This window comes from Lepus europaeus, chromosome 20 (genome assembly GCF_033115175.1).
Source record: "Lepus europaeus isolate LE1 chromosome 20, mLepTim1.pri, whole genome shotgun sequence".
Taxonomy (NCBI): domain Eukaryota; kingdom Metazoa; phylum Chordata; class Mammalia; order Lagomorpha; family Leporidae; genus Lepus; species Lepus europaeus.
Window position 1 is genome coordinate 49,733,252 of NC_084846.1, and position 24,005 is coordinate 49,757,256.

Consider the following 24,005-nt stretch of genomic DNA (forward strand, 5'->3'; position numbering starts at 1 on the left):
TGCTTCAGCATCACTCACAAGGGACTAGTTTGACACAGACTTTCTACTTTAATTCTGCCTATAACCATAGGTCAGTTTCTTTCCAGTGTTTGACTTCTGAAGTGGCTTTTGATGTACTTGTCAGGTGAGACCCAAGTGAGCTGGACTATAATAGTGAGGCCAAGAAGTTGGACAAAAACCAACTTGTGACATTTCTCTAAAATGATGAATCTGAAATAGTCTTGAAAAATGTTCTGGCTAATTCATTCTTGTGTGGGTAAGTATGAAGTGGCTTTGAAGACAGGGATGTAGCTCAAGCAAGCAACCGTGGCCAAGTCACATCCTTAATGCAGAATGAGAAGTTGAGCATGATAGACATCTCAGAATCATTAGCAAACGTTTTTTCATGATGATTTTTCTATATGGGAGAGATACTATTTTTCCACCATTTAATTTTTTTTTTCTGCAAGATGGCAAGTTGAAAATATAGGTCCTTGGCCGGCGCCGCGGCTCACTAGGCTAATCCTCCGCCTTGCGGCGCCGGCACACGGGGTTCTAGTCCCGGTCGGGGCACCGATTCTGTCCCGGTTGCCCCTCTTCCAGGCCAGCTCTCTGCTGTGGCCAGGGAGTGCAGTGGAGGATGGCCCAAGTGCTTGGGCCCTGCACCCCATGGGAGACCAGGAGAAGCACCTGGCTCCTGCCATTGGATCAGCGCGGTGCGCTGGCCGCAGCGCACCAGCCGCAGCGGCCATTGGTGGGTGAACCAACGGCAAAAAGGAAGACCTTTCTCTCTGTCTCTCTCTCAATGTCCACTCTGCCTGTCAAAAAAAAAAAAAATTAAAAAAAGAAAAAAAAAAGAAAATATAGGTCCTTTTTTTAATAGAAATGATACATATTTCTATGAACTTTTCAGATTTCCTGGAAAATGTCATTTCTGATACTCTTAAAATCTAAAAACTGAATCACTTTTTCTTTGGCTGAAATTTTACAAATAGGGCACATGTAAAGCTCATAGAATTTCAAAGAGAAACCCTTTCTCCTGAGGATTACTTTAATGCAAATTTTTGTTGTGCTTTAACCTAAAAAAAAAAAAAGCCACTGACCTTTCTAAATTTCTCTTTTTGAGTTTTAGTATGATTATATAAGGCCATTAATATTTTGTGAAATTATGCCTCTAAAATTAATGATTTAATGCCCTCCAATAAGAGTGTATATGTATAGGAGAAGAAAAAAATTTATATATTCTGCCTCAGTCTTTTTAGGTAAAAGTGAGAACTTTCTCATTATGGCTCATAATTATGGCCAAATTATGAGATTATAAAGCTGATAAAGGAAACCAAAGATAAAGCATAGGGTGCAACAGGGTAAGTTCCTAGAAAATGTAGAGTAATTTTTAATGTGTGTGCCCTTCATGTCTCCTATTCTTCCATGGCTGCGAGTGCTCCTTGGGTGGCTGGATGGTCGGCTTTATTGCTTTTACAAGGTTAAAAAGGCTGAATTGCTATTCTTCTTGAAAATTGCATATCCCATAGGGAATAATTAAGGCTAATGAGAAGCTGGAAGCAGAACCATGAATTGAATTAATGTCTCATTCTTTTTCCCTCCTAGGATATCCTATTTGAAAAGAAGGTAAGCACCACATGCTTTGATTACTGTGAATTACTCTAAAAGCTGGCCTTAGCAAATCATCATGATAATTCACATTAGAAGATAAGGTGTGATTAAATAAAAAAGCTGACTTCCTTTAAAGAAAGGAGCCACTCTGTTTTGAGGCAGCCGCCTGGTTTCTTTTATGCCATCATATCCACTGCAGGTTGGAAAATTGAGAAAAGTAGGAAATGTCCAATATGTATTCTGTTTCTCTGATACCTGGTAATCATGTGAGTCCTCTACTCTGGGCGGGGGGGCATTCCTGGTGTTGGCTACAGTTAGGCGAGAGGGCCTAGCTAACAGACAAACCCAGGATTCCTCTCTTGCCACCTTTTGATTGACTTTAAGCTCACCCTCCTTCCTATTGTGTAGCAAAGAGAATCTGATGATGTCAGCCAGACCACCTGGCAAAGGAAGCTGGCCAGTATCAATGAACTGGATAGGACCTAGCACTGTAGGGGATCACCAGCTCCCGAAGGCTACTGTACTAGACATGAATTTCTTAAAGCCAGGAGTTTGGAGCACCTGAACTTTGTTCAATCCATTACTTATTTAGCATTAGGGCATTTGTAAGTATTATTGCATAAAATAATAGAAACCATCCAAACCTTGTAGGAGTTTCATTGAATTATACATGGTTAGATATATTATTATATTATGACCCACTACAAAATGAAAAAAAAAAAAAAACCTTGCCAATTAGACTTGAATATTGTGCCTTCTTATCAATTCTAATTTGCATTTTATACTTAACAGAGAGAGTCCTTTTAGAGTTATTTGAATTCTGTATCATTTTTTTTGCATATATATAAGGGAAAATGGATGGTTTCTAAAACTTCTTCATGTCAAAGTCTACACCTTCAGAATCACTTTTTGTCTGAACTGTTGATTCCTTTGTTTTTCTACACAATGCTGGCCTCTGTGCCATCCAAAGCATTGGTGATGCCATAGTCCCTAAGTGCACTCTACCTTTTTCCCATTTCATTCTGTACCATCTGAAGGGTGTTTGCAGAAAACAATTCCTTCATCATGATTGGGCCTGCTTGGCAGCTAGTTTGAGGGTTATTCTGGTTTTAGAAAGGTCGATATGAGGGGAAATGTACATCTTGGAATTGATAAAATATCATAGCTCAAATGTTTTTCCTTGCCAAGAAAATGAGCATTTAATATTTGTATTTGATTGAGTTTCCATGTGTGTTATAAAGAAAAACAGCAGAAATTCTAAGTTACCTGGAAATGTTTGTTTTCCCCTGTCAATTGCCATCTATATGTTATATATATATGTGTGCATATATATATATACACACACACACACATACATTTTTAATTTTATTTGAGATGAAGAAAGAGAGCTCACTCCTAGACACTGGTTCCCTTTCCAAATGCCCACAATGGCTAGCACTGGCCAGGACAGAAGTCGGGAACTGGGAACTCATCCCAGGTCTCCTGTGTGGGTGGCGAGGACTGAACCACTTGAGCCATCACTGCTGTCTCTGTAGTGTGCATTAGCAGGAAGCTGGCGTCAAGAGTCAGAGCTGAGAAACGAACCCAGATGCTCTGATGCGGGATGCTGGCACCTTAACTGTTTCTTAACTGCTACCATCAGTGTCTGCCTCTAAGTTATATATGCATTTTTGATGGACTATCTATTTTATATAACCATGGTAAAATTGAGTAATATTTGATTAGCTGACTCCAACTAGGCCTGAGTCTGCCTAAAATAACCGAAGGAAAAAAATCCTTATAAACTTGCAAAGTAAGATTTCTTCAGAAGACTACTTCAGTTAGATATACACTGAATAATACCGGAGTGCTATCTCTCACTGTGTGTTAATACTGTGTTTCTTTGTCAATTCAGTGTGAGCACCAGATGTGTGAGTGCGAGAAGGGGGACCCAGGCGAGCCAGGCTCTCCTGTGAGTATGTTTCTGCTTTGACCTTGCATCCTGTGCTGGGCACAGTCCATTGTCCTGGCAATGACAGCTCTGCTCTCACTTGAAAACGCTGGGATATTTCCTGCTGTTGAAAAGCGGTTGTTTGGAAATCACAGCAAAAATGGATAGACTGCTTCTTCTATTTCTAAAGGGACACATCTTTCCTTAAAAATAGGCCTCAGATTTTGCTGACCTAATGAGGGCAGACTTGGTTTAAAATGATGAGGTTTCTGCACCAAAGACATCTCACTACTTTCATGATCATTAGGAGCAGAATTTCTCAATAATGAAGTGAAAATATAGAAAATGATAACACAGATCATCAGAGCCTTAGGCAAACGTTTACCCCACTAAGGCCATGGCACAGACTGCCCTGGAAGCTACCTTCACATGAATTTAGAGGAGCGGCCACAGCAGAGAGACCTCCCAGAGAGCAAGCTGATCAGGATGCTTTGAGGGGATTAGGGGTGAATCTCTGACATGGAAGCAACCCAAAATAAAAGCAGGATTGACCATAATGCTTCAGTATTTTTTTAAATAATTCAAAGGCAGAGTTTCTTTGGGGGGTGGGGTGGGGTGAGTAGGGGACAGAGAGAGAAAGAGAGAACAATTTCTATCCACTGGTTCACTCCTCAAATGGCCTCAACTGCTGGGGCTGGGCCAGACCAAAGCCAGGAGTTTGGAAGTCCATGGGGGCCTCCTACATGGGTGACAGGGGAGCAAGCACTTGGGCCATCCTCTGCTGCTTTCTCAGGTGCATTAGCAGGGAGCTGGATTAGAAGTGGAGCAGCTGGGACTTTAACTGGCACCTATATGGAATGCTGGTTTTGCAGGTGACAGCTTAACCTGCTTACCACAATGCTGGTCCTGCTGATTCCAATCCTCAAAGGAGTCTTCCTTTATATTCTGGCCTAATATTTGGTAGGTGTCCTGTCTGTCATGGAAAGATATTTGAAGTAACATTGGGATTACTAGAGATGCTGAGCAGTTTTTATTTTATTTTATTATTTTATTTTATTTTTTTAATTAAATTTTATTTTTTATTTTTCTATTTATTTTATTATTTTATTTTAAGGAAGAGAGAGAGAATCTCCTACCCACTGATTCACTCCCCAAGTGTCCATAACAACCAGGGCTAGGCTAGGCTGAAGCCAGGAGCAAGGAACTCAGTCTGGGTCTCCCATGTGAATGCCAGGGGCTCAAGTACTTGAGCCCTTACGGCTGCCTCCCAGGATGGAGAGCAGAGCTGGGACTCGCACCTGGGCTGTGGGCATCCCAAGGGGCAGCCCCAACACGCTGAACATTTCTCCAGCACATATCAGCAGAAAGCATCCATGCTGCTTGTTCAGTATTCAGTTTATTTATGTGGTTCCAAACCTTATCCTGAGAGTTCAGAAGCCCAGTGAAAAAGTTTCACAAAATGAGTGGATAAAAATGTTGAACTAATGCTTGTATTTGGGGGTGGGGAGAATGTGGGCTGTGAATATCTTAGAATACAACATTGACACTCGGGTCTAAGGCCTATGTTTTTTTAAAACCAGGCTAACAACCAAGGCTTTAAAGAGTGAGGATGTCTGCCCACACTTGTTTTTCTCCCTCCCTCCTCACCTCCGTCCCTCCCTTTCTTTCTCTCTCTCTCCTTTTTTTTTTTTTTTTCTTCCAAAACAGTGTTAGATACCTACAGGGTAATGGGCCAGCCATAGAAACTTACTTTTGGTAAAGCAAAGGTCGAACCTTCCCGTGTTTCAAAGTATTAGTTTCACCTTGTTTCACTTAAGAGATTGCCTGGGGAAAGGATGTTCAGATATGTGTGGTTTTTTTGTTTTGTTTTGTTTTTTTTAAAGATTTTTTTATTTATTTGAGAGGTAGAGTTACAGACAGTGAGAGGGAGAGACAGAGAGAGAGGTCCTCTTCCTTCTGTTGGTTCACCCCCCAAATGGCCACAACGGCTGGAGCCATGCCGATCTGAAGCCAGGAGCTTCTTCCAGGTCTCCCACGTGGGTGCAGGGACCCAAGCACCTAGATCATCTTCTACTGCCTTCCAGGCCATACCAGAGAGCTGGATCAGAAGAGGAGCAGCCAGGACTAGAACTGGTGCCCATATGGGATGCCGGCACCGCAGGTGGAGGGTTAATCCACTGTGTCATGGTGCCGGCCCCGTGATGGGTTTTAAAATGAACAGTAAGAAAGCTTGCAGTTGCTGAGCTAATCTGATAAGTTCAGTCACTTACTAATGTTGTGTTTTAATAAGGATAAGTCATAGAATCATGATATTTAACAGTTGTTGAAGACTTTCCAAAATCAGTTCCCAGGAAAGCAACCTTTTTTGATGACTTGAGAACAGGTCTTGCCTTTGTGGGACAGGATTGAAGAGCTCCCTTCTCCCATCATTTGAGGTTGCCCCCTCGATGTCAGATTTTGTTTGCAAAGTTCCTGAGAAGTAACTGCTTAGGGAAGAAGTAGTTGATGGGAAAGGGAAGCATTATCTTCACTTAAGCAAATTTAGAAAATCTGTCTATTCAAGACAATGCAGTTTTCCTTGTGTAATAAAGGGACAAAAGGAGTTGAATTTGCTTGGCAGGTAAAGGTTTTCCAGTTTTCTTTCATTTTATGCAATGTGGATAATTAGAAATTATTAGAAAGTATCAGAAACTAATAGAATACCAATTCACAAAGATCTTTTTCTTTCTCTTTGCCTTCAGGGTACACATGGAAACCCAGGTATCAAAGGTGAGCGAGGACCAAAAGGAAACCCGGTAAATGAATAAACAGCTTTTTTTTAAACTTGCTTTTTGTATGTATGTATGTATGTATGTATGTATTTATACCTAGAAACCTTTATTTAAGGTATGCAAACTTCATGCACTTCATATGTACAAATTTAGGAACACAGTGATTCTTCCCACCCTACCCACCCTCCTGCTTGCATTCCCACCCTTCTTCCTCTTCCCTTTTCTATTCTCATTCTTACTTTTTACAAAGCTCTATTTTCAATTAACTTTATACACATGATTAACCCTACACTAAACAAAGAATTTGAAAAATAATATGAAAAATAATAAATTGTTCCTCAACATTTGAGACAAGGGCTTAAACAGCTTTTTTTTTTAATCCAATGTATCTACTACTTAGATTTATTTAAAGTACAGAACTAATAAAACAAATAGAATCAGCAAAAATCTGATATTTTGTGAGAAACACAGGATGTAGCTCTCCAATATTATCTATCTTGTGTTAGCTTACTGTTACAAGTTCTGAATTACATGAACATTTTCATCAGTAAGTTTAGGAAACCTTGGGATATTGAATAAATAGAACCTTGTACTTAAATGATAGTGGCCCAAATCAATTAAGACAATGTTTCATGAACTTCTAATGTATTTTCACATTGAATGGACATTGGCACTTGCTTTTTTATTTCTTAAAAGATTTTTTATTTACTTGAAAGAGTTACACAGAGAGAGGAAGAGAAAGAGAGGGAGAGAGCGAGCGACTGACTGACCTTCGTGTACTTGTTCACTCTCCAGATGGCCACAATGGCTAGGGCTGAGCCAATTAGAAGCCAGAACCAGGAGCTTCATCTGGGTCTCCCATGGGAGCAGGGGCCCATGCACTTGGGCCATCCTCCACTGCTTTCCCAGGCCTTTAGCAGGGAACTGCATAGTGGAGCAGTCAGGGCACAAACCAATGTGAGACAAAATTTTTACAATAAGAAATAATCATTAGAGATTGTTGTTGCATAGAGCACCAGTCGGAGTCTTGACTGCCCTGCTTCCAATCTGGCTCCCTGCTAATGCACCTGGGAAAGCAGTAGGGGATGGCCCAAGGGCTTGGATTCTTGTGCCCACATGGGAGACCCGAAGGAAGCTCCTGGCTCCAGGCTCCTGGCTCCTGGCTTTGGCTGGGCCCAGCCCTGGCTGTTGCAGCCATTTGGGGAGTAAACCAGGATGGAAGACCTCTCTGTCTGTCTCTCTCTTTCTGTAACTCTGCCTTTCAAATTAATAAGATAAATCTTTTTTAAAAAAGAAAAGAAATAATCATTAAAATAAAGAGAAAAATATCTAGTAAATATTTACATCAAATATAATGGATCATCAGTTAATTGCTATTGAATGTAAAACCTTATAAAATAGATGAGGGAATATCAAGTCTCTGATAATTACAAAGGAAACAATTTCAGGAGAGCAAATAAAGCTAGTAAAGAAAGAAATAGAAATTCATTTGCTTTCTCTTTTAAAAAAAAGATTTATTTATTTATTTATTTGAAAGGCAGAGTTACAGAGAGAGATCTGAGATTTTCCATCTGTTGGCTCACTCCCCAAATAGCCACGACAGCCAGGGTTGCGCTATTCTGAAGCCAGAAACCAGGAGCTTCTTCCATGTCTCCCATATGGATGCAAGGGTCCAAGTATTTGGGCTATCTTCTGCTTTTCCTAGGGTATTAGCAAGAAGCTGGATTGGAAGTAGAGCAGCCAGAACTGAATTAGCAATGAGCTGGTACCCATATGAGTTGCCAGTATTGCTTTACCTGCTATGCCACAATTCCAGGCCCTGAATTTGCTTTCTTTAGATAGTGAAAGAAACCTAAGTCGAGACAGGATCCCCTTTAACACGAATTATTTACAGTTTTGAAACTTTGGAATCCAGAGGATTATTTTCTTTTGGGGGGGAGCGGTTTTTTAGTCCACACAGTTCGGGGTGTGTGTGTGTGTGTGTGTGTGTTTTGAACTTTAAAAATTTTTTCTTATAGTAGCTAAGGCAATAAAGCTAAAATACTAATAACCAGTGATAGCAATGTATCGGTGAAACTGGTTTGTTCTTCCTTGCAAAGGTAATTTGGCACATGTATTTTGAAAGCAATTAGTCAATAGGTAGAAGTCATTCAAACATTCAAATACTCAAAATTTTAACTTGATAGCCTTATTCCTGAGAGTGTTTTTACGAGATTCTGAACAATATATTCAGTTATCTGCATGAGAGGATGTTTGCTTGTTATAGCATCTTTGGTAGCTCTGCAGCATACACACACACACACACACAACTGTACGGTCACTCCTCTCAGGCAAGTCTGCGTTGATGCCATGAGGCCTTTTTCTTTTTGCTGTGTTGATACCTGTCATAAGCTGATGTGCATATTTCATTTATTTAGTGTGCGATTTTGTGCCCCACAATAATTTTTCTAAGTCTTGATGAAATCATGCAGTCATTCTTTAGGACATTTTGGGGACTGTTCTCAGCCCCTTGGAGATGTGCCCGAACGGCTACTCCAAGTGAAGTCCATGCGAAGTGTGCTGCCCACACAGGATGCAGGGGAGCTCTGAAATGGACCTGGGTTCTGCCCCCACACCTCTGGCTTCACTCCAGTGGGCCGAGTCTATCTGAGCTGCCATTGCTCCCTGTTGTAAGGTGGAAATGTGAATGTCAAGGCTATTGATGTTTCCCTAGTTGGATTACCCTATTAACACGGGGCCTCTGAAGAACACATTTTACTGAGCAGTTACTTTGCAGGACTTGGATTCTGACTGAGTTTTTTTGTTTGTCACAGGGTGATGCTCAAAAAGGTGAAACTGGAGAGCAAGGGCCACAGGTACGTATACAACTGGAATGGGATCCCAGGTATTCAGAGTCTGATTGACCATTCCGACCCCGGGAGGGCAGAAATGACTTATATCCACCTGTGCTCTTGATGGCTCCAGCAGCCAGATACGATCTGAGAAGTAGAAATGTGGTGGCACGCTACCTTGCTCAACAGGACTGATGATGGGACAAGGGGTGTTCAACATGTGATGTTCCCTGATGCTTAATTAGGCATTTTTGAAGGGCTCAGATGGGGAAAGCTGTTTATGTGTTTTCTTATATTTTATGCACGGTGAAGAATTAGAATACCAAGAGCATAGTCATTTGTAATCTAATTCTACAGACAAAATAGAATTTATCATTCTGGTTGATTTCTAACCTCGCAAATTAGAAGACAGAAGAGATTTCTTGGGAAATAATTATAGCACATTTTGCATTTTGCATCTCTGTGGGCACTGCAGTAAGTGCAGAGAATAGCAGAGAATCATACAGGGAATGAAATGGAGGCACGTTATGTTGCCCTTCTCTGCCTTCCCTGTCGATGCAAGCCCTGTCTGAGACGGAGATTGAAAAAATTGTTCTCTTGGCGTTTGTAATCCATTTAGTGAAAATATCTCATAGAAAGCTTGGTAATGCCAATAGAAATTAATTCAGAATGTTGTGTTATTCATTCAAGAAACATCTCTTAGGTATCATCCACATATAGAGTATACTAGTACATGAAAATAAAGCTAATACCACTTACAGCTTTTAAAAAGTTATCTCACAGGAGAGATAAGATATCCCAAGCAGCTATAAGAAAGTCTAAATATTGTGAAAAAGGCCTGAGCAAAATATTGGCATTCAGACATTCGGGCATTCAGATGAGATCAGAGCTACCAGGTGAGGTTTTGTGGGATGACCCCTGAAGAAGCACAGGGATGGAGCAGGATGGGGGAGCAGCAGGCACTCCTGATGGACAGGACGCCCTGAGCAGCAAGGGCGGTGAAGGCTCTGGCTTGGGGAATGATGAGATAGGGTACCTGAAGAGACAGAGCATCCGCCATGGTCTGCAGGAAGGGCTGAGGTCACAGTTCATGCTCAAGTCTGGCTGCAAAATTCGTGCTTTGTTGGATAGTGTGAAGCCCCTGAGATTCTGGGTAAAGTGCTCGAAGGCTCCAAAAGAGAGTCTGACATTGGAGCAAGGAAAAAACATTGCTTAGAAGCATGTTTGGCATGTTTGAAGCTGCAGACAGCATGAGAGGTGGCAGGAATTGACAAGACCTTCTCTGTCCATAACAGGAAAGCCACTGGCCATATGTGGCTATGGGGCACTGGGAACCTGGCTGGTCTGAACTGAAATGAGCTGTGAGAGCAGAAATACACACTGAAGTTTAAAGACTTTGTTCAAATGAAAGGATAAAAAATATATCATTGATAAATTTTTAATGAAATTTATCTGTGAGATTTTTATCTCATTTTTTCAAGATAAAATTTAATCAACTGCTGAAGTGACAGTTTTTTGAACCTATTGGGATAATAGAATATATTATTAAAATTGATTTTACTTCTTTGCTCTTTTAAATGTGGTTATGAGAGCATTTTAATTATATATGTGGCTTGCATTTCTGGATCTATTGTGTTGGACAGCATTGAGCTACAGTGAGGGGAAAAAAAGGCAGAAGGGAACATGATGAGGATTTGGGGAGGGGAGAGAATGATGACATGTGGTAGTTAGGTCATGTATGCAGCAAATATTGACTGAACATTCGCTGAGCACTGGCGTTTCTTTTAGAGCTAGGAAATAGGAATGAGCCATGCAGGGATACAATAAGCAGACAAAGAAGCATAATTTCAGGCAGTGAGAAGTGTTCTGAAGGTGTGAACAAGGTAATGACGCGTGCTAGGTGGAAGGAGTGGCAGATACAAAGGTCCTGAGGTGAGAACAAACTTGGCAGGCACGAGAAATAGAAAAGCAGGACCTTCTAATGAAGCGTGGTGGAGGATGAGGCTACAAAAGTAGGCAGGGGTTGGACCACGCAGGTCCTAGTAGACAAAGGGAAGAAGAGTGGATTTCAACCAAGTAAGGTGGGAAGCTGTTGGGGAATCTTACACAGGTGAGATGACAAATAAAACAGGTAAGCAAAAGAAAGAAATTGAAGACGATTGTAACATTTTGACTCTGATTTGTCATTGTGCCGTTACTGGAAATAGGAGAATGTCAAAGACTGATGAGTACAATTTTGGATGCTTTAAAATCATTTTTTTACTTGGAGGAGGGGTGGGGGGAAGAGGGAAGAGGAGAGGAGAGATCTTCCTCCCATCTGCTGGTTCATTTCCCAAATGCCTGCAACAGCTGGAGCTGAGGTGAGGCTGAAGCTGGGTGCTGGGAGCTCATAAATCATTCCAGATCTCCCACGTGAGTAGCAGGAACCTGGTTCTTAAGCCATCAGCTCTGCCTTCCTGGGTTCACATTAGCAGGAAGCTGGAGTCAGGACGCAGAGTGGGTATCAAACACAGGATGGGACCCAGTTCACCTTAACCCGACATCTTAATGGCTTAGCCAAATGCTATTCCTAAATGTTTTAAAACTAGTAATTAAGAAGCACTGAAAGAGAGAAGAAAGAGTTGATAGCAGCCAAATAGTAACCTTACCAGTGACTTCAGAAAGAGTAGGGAAGGAAGAAAGTAATATAAAAAGTAATATATCTTTGTTTTTATTAAACTACATTTGGCTTCTTTGAAAATACAAACTTAATAGTTTAATACAAAGTAATTAGAGAAGCTTAAACATGGTCGTGTGTTTTAAGGGGCAGAGTATGCTCTAAAATTCCCGAGATTGGACGTCCTGGCTCTCTCTACACTGTAGCTATGATTGTTTTAACAGAGGTCCTGACTTCACTGATTCAGGGTTCATCTTCTGTTCAGTGATCACTCATCAGCAGAGAAGGGTTCTTCCTTTCATGATGGCCTCTTCTGATTAAAAAAAAAAAGAATGAAAAGAAAATCCATGCACAGGACAACCTTGTGCAGTCGCCCTTACCTGTAACTGCAGCAGTGGCTTGCTTATTCCATTGCTTTCACCAACTCACTTTATGTGTTGCGATTCTGTTTTCATACTTGAGAATACAGTTGTATGGGGAAAATGTGAAATCACAGTTGAAGAAGACTTGCAGTGGCTTAGAGTTGGTTGATTCCTCAGTCCTTTGGAACATTGGATGTTGTATTACTTAGAGGGCTTCGGGAAGAAACACAGTGGAGGGAGCCGTGCAGGATCCCCCAAATGGCTCTGAAGACAGCAGAGGTGTGGGCCCCCTTATTAAATGTGAGATAAAAGACAATAACATAAAGGTCGCTGTCTCATTAGTGTTGATAAAGGAACCATTCATTTCCTTGATATTATAGATTCCTGACCAAATTTGAAAGGAGGACCCTAAGTGATACAAATGTTTATGTACATTTTAAAGGTCATTATCTCAGCTCATGTTCAAACCAATTTCTCTAAGAAATTTCTATGAAACAGCCTCTGCTGCCATAGTTCATGGTTTAAAAGATAACAACTTTGAAAGGACCCTTAAATGTGGTTGCTTTGACAATGGCTTTCAGGGGACATTCTGTCCCTGTTTGGGGCCAAAAGGGAAAGAATTGGGTTGAAAAAAATACCTGGGACTGAAAATAGAATGTAATAAAGAAAAATTAGGTTATTTTCTTCTCCCTAGTAGATGTACATTTGCCAAGCACAAAGAACAATGAAATACCTTATGTTTATATAATCTTATTATCCAAGATTATACAGATGTGTTTTTGTTATACCTTATAAGTGAAAAACATCTAATACTTTCTCTAACTGTGCCTGGTAATATCACATTTTACTTTTGTTCTCTCTTCTAATTAGGGAATTCCTGGGTACAAAGGTGACAAGGTAAGTTGGTTAACAACATATAGGTTGAAATTTCAGAAAGAAAAGCAGGAACATAAGTATGCTTATGAATTTGGTAAATTGTTTTTGTCTAAGATATCTTCATTCCTAAGTGCACCCTTAACTTTGCTAACGTCATAATGGAACTTGAAGATATAGGTGTGTCTTGTTAGGAGTGGAAGCACTCTAGGATTCCTGAGATTAGAATCCAGCCTCTCTCAGCTCTGGAACATGAATACTTTCAATAGAGACCCCCAGTTTAGCATCAATGCAAGCAGATGCTGGGATACCATGAGTATGTTGTTCCCTGGGATTTAACACCCGCCCTCCTCTCTCCCCCCATGACAACCTAGGCACTAAATCCTCTTCCAGGGAACCTGGGGATTAGCCTGGCTAATCAGGAAAGAACCAATGACTCCAGGGAATTAGGCATCTGGGTAAAGTTTGCAGGTGAGAGGGGTAACATTTGCAAGCAAGCAAACAAAAGGTATGAATAAGTAGATGATTTTATGATTTTTGCAATTTAGAAAATCAGACTGCTTCAAAAGAAATGAACACACTGGTCTGAGCCACAGGAATCTCTGAGCATGCTCAGATGTTCATTGATACATCCGTCTCAGAGTTCCAGTATCTGGTTTTTGTCTGAAATCAGAACATGTCCCTGCCTTCCATTCTGTCGTACAAGTGTCTCACAACGCTGGTGCCTGGGCAAGGGGCCTGGATTCTGAGGCTCCTCTGGCCTCCCACCTGCTGTGGAGCCAGGGTTCTGCAGGGAGACCTGTGCCCTCTGGAGTACACTTGGGGTTCACAATAGCCCCAGGAGCCCTGCACAATGGCTGGGCTCACTTGGCAGGCATCTACAAACCTCCTCCTCACATTTTGCCAGGTCTGGAAGGGAACCAAATGCTAGCTGTCTGGGGAAGGAGGCAAGAATAGTCTTGTGGGGAACTTGTGCTGCCTGGGACATTCACATTTGTGTGCTTATGATGCCTTGCGCTGCCGAAGGAGCTGGAGGTAAGAAGTAAGGTAGGGACCAGGCTGCAGGCCGTGGGCAAGGGCTTGGTCTGCCACCAACCTCTGAGAAATCCCCTAATTCTTTATTCCATTTGAAGATCCATTTGCCGGCCAGCGCCATGGCTTAACAGGCTAATCCTCTGCCTTGCGGCGCCGGCACACCGGGTTCTAGTCCCGGTTGGGGCGCTGGATTCTATCCCGGTTGCCCCTCTTCCAGGCCACCAGCTCTCTGCTATGGCCCGGGAAGGCAGTGGAGGATGGCCCAAATCCTTGGGCCCTGCACCTGCATGGGAGACCAGGAGAAGCACCTGGCTCCTGCCTTCGGATCAGCACGATGCGCCGGCCGCGGCGGCCATTGGAGGGTGAACCAATGGCAAAAAGGAAGACCTTTCTCTCTGTCTCTGTCTCTCTCTCTCACTATCCACTCTGCCTGTCAAAAAAAAAAAAAAATCCATTTGCCAAGAAAGGAAATCAGAAGAGTCTTAGTTTATGAGTCTGATTTATAGTCTCCGACCAGTTAGACATGTAGTATATGGGCCTCTACTTGTTCCTCTTTCCCCTTAGCTCTGCAAATATTAGGGGTGAACTTGTGAACCTGCATACAGTTCTCTAAATACATCCCTAGGAGGGGAAGAGGTAAAAATTCACATGATTTTGCATTTAGTTGTCATAGGAATTCAGAGTGTCTACTTCTTCATCCATGTAGAACTGGATTAATACAAACCTGATGGATTTAGAGGGTGGACAATGAATGAAAAACTGTTTGCTGGTCTGTAAATGTAAGGGGTATCGTGAAGGGGCAAGAAACAAATATTCTTATGGGAAAGTTAAAAAATGTCAAGATGTAAAATTCTCTGTATGTAGTTGGTGATGATTTTGGATGACCTCTTGCCCCAACTTGAATTCCACAATAAGCTAGTTGTCAACAATAGGGACATTTATAGATGACTGTTCTTCAAAATGTTCATGGGAAATGGAATTAAAATATAAGCTTCTATAGGTATGCAATTTTTTTTGAGAGCTTGTTTGGAGGTTCTAGCAGGGGAGCGCAGCTACTCGGATACCCTTGGCCGAAGACCTGTCCTCCTCTAGCGGGGAAGGTCGTCCTCTTCGACCGAGTGCGCAACTTCGGGAGGGACGCAATGGAGCGGTAAGGGAGGAAGGGGACACCCGCCTAGCCAGCCAGATCAGCTGAATCAACCCTGGCGATCAATGGGGTGACAGATGTCGCAGCCAGATTGCCCTCACATCCCACAATTTTTTTTTGGAAGTCTGTGTATTTGAAGGGTCTCCAAAAAGTCCATGGAAATATGCATTATAAAGAAACTGCATGGACTTCCATTTTTGTTACCAAAATAAACTGATCTTATATTTAAAAAAAAAGATTTTATGTATTTGAAAGGCAGGGTGACAGAGAGAGAAATGGAGAGACAGAGAACAAACTCTTCTATCCATTGGTCCACTCCCCAAATGGCTGTAAAGCCAATAGCCCAGAACTTCATCTGGTCTCCTATGTGGGTGGCAGGGGACCAAATACCTTCCCAGGTGCATTAGCAGAGAGCTGGATGGGAAGCAGAACAGCTGAGACTCAAACGGGTGCCCCAGTATTGGATGCCAGCATCACAGGCAGAGGTCTCGCCTACTGCATCGCAATACCGGCCCCAATAAAGTTATCTTTTCATTCCATTTTCCATGAACTGTTAGAAGTACCCTCATGTATGTCTTTAAAAATATTCGCCTAAGCTTCTGGAGAATTACAGATTCCTTGGAAGAGTTCTTGCTTGGAAAAAAGAAGCTCTCAGAGCAAAGTGACCCTAAAGCAAAAGCATTCACAGCAGAATTTCAGCAGAAGCAAACAGCATCAGAAGTCAGAGGCTGGGAACAGTGCTAATCTGTTCATGGCCTTCTAAGGCACTTGATCTCTGGAACTATGCAATTGTGGCCATTCCTCAGGGATTAATGGGCCCACCAAAAAGGAAGGACGCCTTTGCAGAGGCAAATAGCATGAGTACAATATTTTCATTGATGGGAATCTGCCCCCAAAACAAATGCTGTTCCTCGGGACCCTATAGCTAACAAATCTGTCTGGACAAATGGAATGTGAATTCTGGCCAAAAGAATTTTGAGTGTATTTATGGTGCTTTCTATTTGATATTTTGGTGGTTGACTCATTTTATTCCCATCCAACATTAGCAAATTAATTGCTTTCTAATTGAGTCTTTAAGAGTGATTTTCCATTTGCATTCAGAAATAAATGTTCAACTTGTTCTATGGGAAAAGTCAGTTTTTCCTGGGTCAGTTTGACTCACAACATGATGAGGAGAGAGAACAGATTGCTTTTGAACAGAGGCATAGCTGGTTCTAAAGAACTGCCCCTCCTTCTTTCCTTCTCTTGATGCCAGCAAGAGGCTAGGCAGTATTCTCGGTGAAGTGCCAGGTTAGTGGGAAGAGACTTGCTGCCTTTGACGATGCGTTCAGCTATGGGTAAACTGGTGAGAACTTGAACTTGGGAATCTAACAAATATAAACTTGTAGTCATAGGCAAGCTACTCAATCTCTCTGAGCCTTAGATTCTTTATCTATTAGAGATCTATCTATCCATCCATCAATCCTTCTATGTATCTATCATCCATCCTTCTATGAACCTACTCATCTATTCTCTCTCTCTGTCTATCTAGTTTACCTTTTGCAAGCCGGTTGTGTGGCCCAGCCAAAATGCAGAGGTCTGGCACACACTTGGCCTCTGTAATCGGTGGTTAGAGTTGTGATTTCCTTCCCGAGGGCAGTGCTGGTGAAGGTGTGGTCATCGGGCTGGCTGGCAGGCTGTTGACAGTTGCTGTTCTGCGATCTGAGATAAGCTTGCAGCAGGTTGTAAATCCACTTATTCCAGCTATGCTGGTAAGTGCAGCTGACATTTGTTTTTCATAGCAAGACCTCCACAGTGAAGGAAGTAATGCATTGATTTCTATGCTAGTGCAGTGTTCTTAGATCACTGTATAGAGCAGCATGCCCAAGATCAGCTTAGAGATAAGGCAGAAGCAGGAGCTGGTACTGAGGGCACCAGACAGGGAGCCATTGACTACCATATACATTTAGGTAAATCATTTAACTCTCCAATTGGATTTCCTTATCATAAAAATAAGAATTGATTTGGGACTCAGAATAAATACATACATAAAAGCATTTTGAAATTTCTAAAGTGATCTATAAATAAGATGGTATTATAATGGTAAGACAAATAATTTTTCTAGTTGACTATTATGTTTTAGTTGAACTATTAGAAGTCTTGAAAGTCTGTTATAATGGTCTTATATTCACAGGTCCCCATTCTGATACTACTTGAAAAAACTATCATTTTAAAAAAGATTTATTTTTAAAAAACTTTTCTTTAAAAAGTTACTTTTTAAAAATATTTATTTATTTATTTGAAAGAATTAGCAGAGAGGGAGAAAATGGAGAGATCCTCCACTGCCAGTTCACTCCCCAGGTGGCCGCAATGGCCAGGGCTGGGACGGGCCAAAGCCTGGAGCCAGGAGCTTCTTTCAGGTCTCCCACGTGGGTGCAGGGGCCCAGGCACTTGGGCATCTTCCATTGCTTTTTGAAGGCCATTAGCAGGGAGTTGGAATGGAAGTGGAGCAGCTGGGCTACGAACTGGCACCCACATGGGATGCTGGCATCAAAGGTGGCAGCTTTACCTGCTGTGCCATAACACCAGCTCCTTAAAAAACTTTTAATTAACAAAAATTGCATGTATTTATCATGTATAACATGATGTTTTGAAATATGAACACACTGTAAGATGCCTAAATCAAACTAATTAACATCCTCACATACTGTCATTTGTGTGTGTGTTTAGAGCATATAATCACTCTATCAGTGTCTTTCAAGACTATAATCTATTATTAATCCTTGTGTTGTACAATAGATCTCTTGAGTTTATTGTGACCATCTAACTGAAGTTTTGTATCTCTTAACCAACATCTTCCCAGCCCCCCACCTGCTACCTCTGGTGACCCTCATTCTACTCCTGAATCTATGACTTCAATCTTTTGGGGCTCCATATATAAATGAGATCATGCGGTATTTCTTTCTGTGCTTGGTTTATTTCACTTAACATAATGGCCTCCGGGTTCACCCATGGTGCCACAAATGACAAAATTCCCTTCCTATATGCTGAATTATGTTCTGTTGGGTATTTACAAAGAGCCTTCAAAAAGTTTGTGGAAAGTGGATTGAAAAGTTTACTTTGGTACAAAAACTATGCATAGTTTTTTTCATAGTATCTGTTTTCCATGAACTTTCTGAATATCCCTCATAACATCTCTGAACCACAAATTTTCAGTCTGTGAGACTGGGTTAATAATATCTATCTCAGATGGTTCATGTCAAGGTAACTGAAATAAGTGTAAAATGCCGTATTTCTAAACTCTAAACATGATTCAAATGTTAGGGTTTTTCTTCCAGTAATAGTCAAAGGCAGGTAAATGAGTAGAGCTTGATCATGGACACTATGTAAGGCACTTGGCACGGAGCCCACACTTTCCCACCACACAGACCTTGTGGAAGCCTGATGGCACCCTCCCCTCCCATCTCCTCCCTTCCCCTCCCCTCTCCTCCCTTCTCCTCCTCTCCCCTCCGTTCCTCTCCCATCTCCTCCCTTCCCCTCCCCTCCCCGCCACCCCTCCCCTCCATCACACAGATTTGTCCCAGAACCTTCCTTCCCACTTCTCTCAGCAGATGCTACTAATTGGCCAACGTTGATACACTGGAGCCGAGTGTTGTGGAAATGGGGACTCTAGTTAGAGTAGAGCTGGGTTCAGACCTACTCCTTCCACTTACTAGATGTGTGATCTGGGGAAGTCATTTCACCGAATTTCAATTTTCTCAATTACAATAATTGTGAAGCTGATCTCATTGGGCTATCAGTAAATCACATCGACAAAAGTTATCTAATATGTGGTAGATGTTCAGTTTGTTTCCTTTTGTTTCATCCTTTGCTTGAAAATGTTAAATCTCATTTGGTGGCATCACTAATTTGTTCCTGTCAGGTAAGGGTGACTGATAGGTAGAAAATTTCAAGTTCAGTGCCCATTCAACTCACAATATTGAGGATAAAACTGTGTAAAAATTAACAGTGCTTGTGTGATAAGTTAATGGTAATGTTAAAAGAGTCCTAACAAATTTTCTCATATTTATTTTTTAGGGTGAACGTGGAGAATGTGGTAAACCAGGAATAAAAGGTGACAAAGTAAGGAACATTTAAAAAATTATGTATGTATTTATTTGAAGAAAGGAGAGAGAGAGGGGAGGGATAGGGTGGAGGATGGGGAGAGTTCTCCCATCTGCTGGTTTACTCCCCAGAAGTTAGAAGCTAGGAAAGCAATTCAGGTTTCCCACTTGGGTGGCAAAAAACCAATGACTTGGGCCATCACTGCTGCTTCCCAGGGTCTGCATGGCAGGAAGCTAGAGCCGGGAACCAGACCTGGAAGTTGGACCCAGCTACTCTGCTGTGGGACTTGGGTGCCGTAACTGCTGGTCTCACCCCCACCTGCAGGAACGCGTTTCTAAAATGCGAACGATAGCCGGCACCGTGGCTCAACCGCCTAGCGGAGTCAGCACACCGGGTTCTAGTCCCGGTCGGGGTGCCGGATTCTGTCCCGGTTGCCCTTCTTCCAGGCCAGCTCTCTGCTATGGCCCGGGAGTGCAGTGGAGGATGGCCCAAGTACTTGGGCCATCACCTACTGCCTGACTTTGAAATTGAAATCAGGAGCAGAGCAGGGACTCAAACCCCAGCACGTGAATGTGGATGGGGCAACCCAAGTTGTTGTCTTTACCGCTAGGCCAGAAATCCACCCCACACAGTTAGAGTTATTAGCAAAATGCCACCAAGATTTACTAAACTCTTTCAAAACAAATATTGTAATGATGGGTGGGAATCAAGATGAGAAAATGAGGCAGAAGTTTAAAAGAAGAGAACAACATAATGATATTGAAACTGGGGTAGGGGAGGCTGACACAGAGGCTAAGCCCCTGCCTGTGGTGCCAGCATCCCACATGGGTGCCGGTTTGTCTCCCGGCTGCTCCTTTTCCAATCCAGCTCCCTACGGAGGGCCTGGGAAAGCAGCAGAAGATGGTCCACGTATTTAGGCCCCTGAGCCCATGTGGGAGACCCAGAAGAAGCTCCTGGCTCCTGGCTTTGGGTTGGCCCAGCTCTGGCTGTCGTGACCATTTGGGGAGTGAACCAGCAGATGGAAGACCTTTCTCTCTCTCTCTGTCTCTCCCTCTCTCTCTCTCTCTCTGAAACTCTACCCCTCAAATAAATAAATAGAATATTTAAAAAAAGCTTGGATGGAACTGAACACTTTAAAGAGCCTGAGACTTTCTGAGAACTCTTCAACCACAGTGGAGTTTAAGGTGAGGTAGGTCTGCACAGGGTGTGCTTGGTAATCATCTCTGGACAGAATGAAAACTTGATAATAAATAGTTTCTCCTGGAGGGTAATTGAAATGGAGGGTGGACATACAGAAGACAGCCATAGAATACAACAGAAACGAAAGTCAAACAGTGCCTAAGAAACTTCATAAAATAAAAGCTGTTAACACAGCATCAATACATGGTATTTTTCAACTGAAATGCCAGGAAATGCTAAAGGCATCATTTTCTGTGTCAAGAGAAAGGAAAAGGAAACACTGCTAATTATAAGATGCAGCAGAGGAGACTATGTTTAGTAGAAGATTAGGATGCTGCTCCAGACACCCACATCCCACATCAGAGTGCCTGGATCTGGCTCAGACTCTGCTCCTAGTGCCAGCTTCCTGCGAACCCAGACCCTGGGAGGCAGCAGGTGATGATAAAGTAGATGACTCCTTGTTATCCACATGGTGGACCCAGATTGAGTTCCTAGCTCTTGACATTGACCTGGCCCAGCCCCAACTGTTACAGGCATTCGGGGGAGTGAACCAGCAAATGGGAGATATCAGTTTGTCTCTGTCTTTGAAATGAAATAAATATGTGATTGAGTATAAGACATACCCCAATGTTGGAGATGTAAACATTTGAAAAAAAAATTGTTTATAAGAGTCAGTGAAATCGTGTCCTCGTGTCCTTGTGATGAGAATTCACAGAAATTCAAATTTTCAAAGAAAAAAGAGGGCCGGTGCCACGGCTCACTTGGCTAATCTTCTGCCTGCGGCGCCAGCACCCCAGGTTCTAGTCCTGGTTGCTCCTCTTCCAGTCCAGCTCTCTGCTGTGGCCCAGGAAGGCAGTGGAGGATGGCCCAAGTGCTTGAGCCCTGCACCCACGTGGGAGACCAGGAGAAAGCACCTGGCTCCTGGCTTCGGATCAGCGCGGTGCGCCGGCCGCAGTGGCCCCTGGGGGGTCAACCAACGGAAAAGGAAGACCTTTCTCTCTGTCTCTCTCTCTCACTGTCCACTCTGCCTGTCAAAAAATAAAATTAAAAAGGTAATTCTTTCACTCTTATTAAAATGTCAGTATAGGGGCTGGCATTGTGGCAGAGCAGAGCATCCCAATTCAGAGCTGCTGCGCTGCTCATTCAGCGCTCAGCTACTGTGCCTGGGAAGGCAGTGCAGGATGACTCAAGTCCTTGCACCCCTGCCACTCAAGCAGGAGACCAGGATAGAGTTCCTGCTTCCTGGCTGCAGCCTGGCCCAGCCCTGACTATTGTAACCATTTGGGAAGAAGTCTGTTTCTTCCTCTCTGTTGATCTGCCTTTCAAATAAATAAATTCTTAAAAAGTCAGTATTATAGGCCAAGAATTTATATCTAAAATTATATTTGCACGGAATCTTTTTGGTAAAGGCAAGTGTGGACCGTCATTGGCTCATTAATTGGGATAATTTCAATTTGCTGGCTGAGCTGCGTGGATAACCGTGGAAGACTGGGTATTACCCAGAGCAGATTTCCTTCCCTCCCTTCTAAAGTCACTGTGTTCATCAGTGGGTATTTGGAGACACTGACCACCCATTTATGCCACAGGGATCTCCAGGACCACATGGACTGAAGGGACCAAGAGGACTTCAGGTAAGGAGTCTGCAGCCAAAGCTGGGTCTGGATTACAGTCCCTGGCATAGATTTTAGAAATCCCTTTGCCTACTTGTACTCTCTGCCAGTGGAGCCAAAATGTCTGAGCATTGGAGCCAGGCATCAATAGTTTTAAAGACCCTCCCCCCCAATAATTCCACTGTGCACCCAAGTTTGGACATCACTTTTATAATGTTTTGATTAACTAAGGCTCCCTAAAATTACCCTTCCTAAAACGTGCCAGCAGGTAAGTCAGCTTGCTGGGTGAGTAGTTGAGGAGATGAAAAAACTTACTGTCTAGAGAGATGAAGAAAGTCAAAGTAGTTAAAAGTAAGAAGTAACTTTTTTGCATTACTGATGGAAGAGAGATGGAATAACCTATGCATTTTATCTAAATTATAATATTTGTGTTGTTCCATCACTATCAGTAGTTAATACTTTATAATATGGAATGATTCTTTACAGCACTTGTTTAAGTTATACATGTTCTATGGATTTCAGGAGGTAATTTGGACACAATTTTTTCCAGTCTAGTAAATGCTGATTCTATATGTATACTAGTGGGTGACTGTGAAGAGTTAATTACAAATACTTTCCAGCAGTTTACTGAAAATTATACTTGTACCCAAGATTTCTTAGATAACATCTGTCAACTCCTTTGCTTTGTCAGATAACTGTCAACTCCTTTGCTTTGGCCTGGAGTTGTCCTGGCAGAGCAGTAATTAATCATCACATGGTCATTGGAAACTCTTTCAAGTATATAAGCTTTAGACATTTAAGAAGCCATTGGATATTCAAAATCATCCGAAAATGGGATTCAGCACAGAAATAAGTTTGGAAATACAGGTTTAGAAAATAAAGACCTCTTTATGAAAATATTTGCTGTCAGCTTAATGGCCATTTTAGAAGCATCTTACTTGACTCGTGGGATTTTATCTCATCCCATTTCTCAATTGGATGTAATCTCAGTTTAGCTCTCAGTTATATAGTCTGACTTCTAACATCCAGGATCTCTAAGGATCCTAAAGGATTGGTTCATTCCAATCCTTTTGCACTTTTGTACACAGAACTAATTCTTGGTTTTTATCTCGGGACAGGGCATTAGTGGACCTCCAGGGGACCCAGGCCCAAAGGGATTTCAAGGCAATAAGGTAATTTTCTCTATTGATTACCTTTCTCTAGTGCACTGTGGCCATGCAGGTTTTTGTTAGGTAGAAGTCAATGGACTGTGAAGAAGTACATTTGGAAATACATAATAAACTGCAGGTATGTACACAGAATCAAGTTCAAGTACAAGTCAGCAGCATAGGTTTTCCGTTTATTATTCCCTCATTCGAGAGAATGATTGAATATAAGGCATTATCTACACTCTTTGCTGTATTTCTTTCTTATTCCTGACCATTCGTCATTTTATGGCTCCTGGAAACTGAGAAGCAGTAACAAATAGTGCAGTTCAAATCACTGTTTCCCACAGGTGATGCCAACTCCATGGATTATTTATAGGTAAAGTGAATTTACAACCTCTGTACCAACAGATGTCGAGCCATTAAAAAAATTACAAGGCAATTGCAACCATCAGTCCTGACTTCTAATGTCATTCAACAGATAGCCAGGCAAGACAGAAAGGTAGCAGTTGGATAGGTGCCAAATAGAACCCAAAGACACTGGTAAGAGGATCTTTACAAGTTGTGGTTTTAAGGCTCTTGTTCTCCCGAGGAGAATGGCATGAATTTGATAAAAATTAGATTTTTGATCTTCTTTTAAATTCTTCTCAATTCTTGATAAATTTCATGAATATAGTAAATATCCAAGAAATGGTGCTGACTTAGTGACTAGAGCTGTGTGGAACTGGTGCCTGCAGAGAATGTTGTCTCCAACTGAGCCTAGGCAAAGGCAATTTTGTTAGCGCCTACT

General features: G+C 42.1%; 1 protein-coding gene across 2 annotated transcripts in view; it reads left to right on the top strand.

The window, feature by feature from the left end:
- The window catches only part of COL28A1 (collagen type XXVIII alpha 1 chain), a 204,782-nt gene that overhangs the window by 40,723 nt on the left and 140,054 nt on the right, over nt 1-24,005 (top strand). For both annotated transcript variants that reach the window (XM_062179058.1, XM_062179059.1), the window contains exons 4-11: nt 1,588-1,608; nt 3,488-3,544; nt 6,265-6,318; nt 9,108-9,149; nt 13,014-13,040; nt 19,255-19,299; nt 22,047-22,091; nt 23,189-23,242. In XM_062179058.1, the coding sequence (XP_062035042.1) occupies nt 1,588-1,608; nt 3,488-3,544; nt 6,265-6,318; nt 9,108-9,149; nt 13,014-13,040; nt 19,255-19,299; nt 22,047-22,091; nt 23,189-23,242 (345 nt within the window). The remainder of the gene's footprint in view (nt 1-1,587; nt 1,609-3,487; nt 3,545-6,264; nt 6,319-9,107; nt 9,150-13,013; nt 13,041-19,254; nt 19,300-22,046; nt 22,092-23,188; nt 23,243-24,005) is intronic.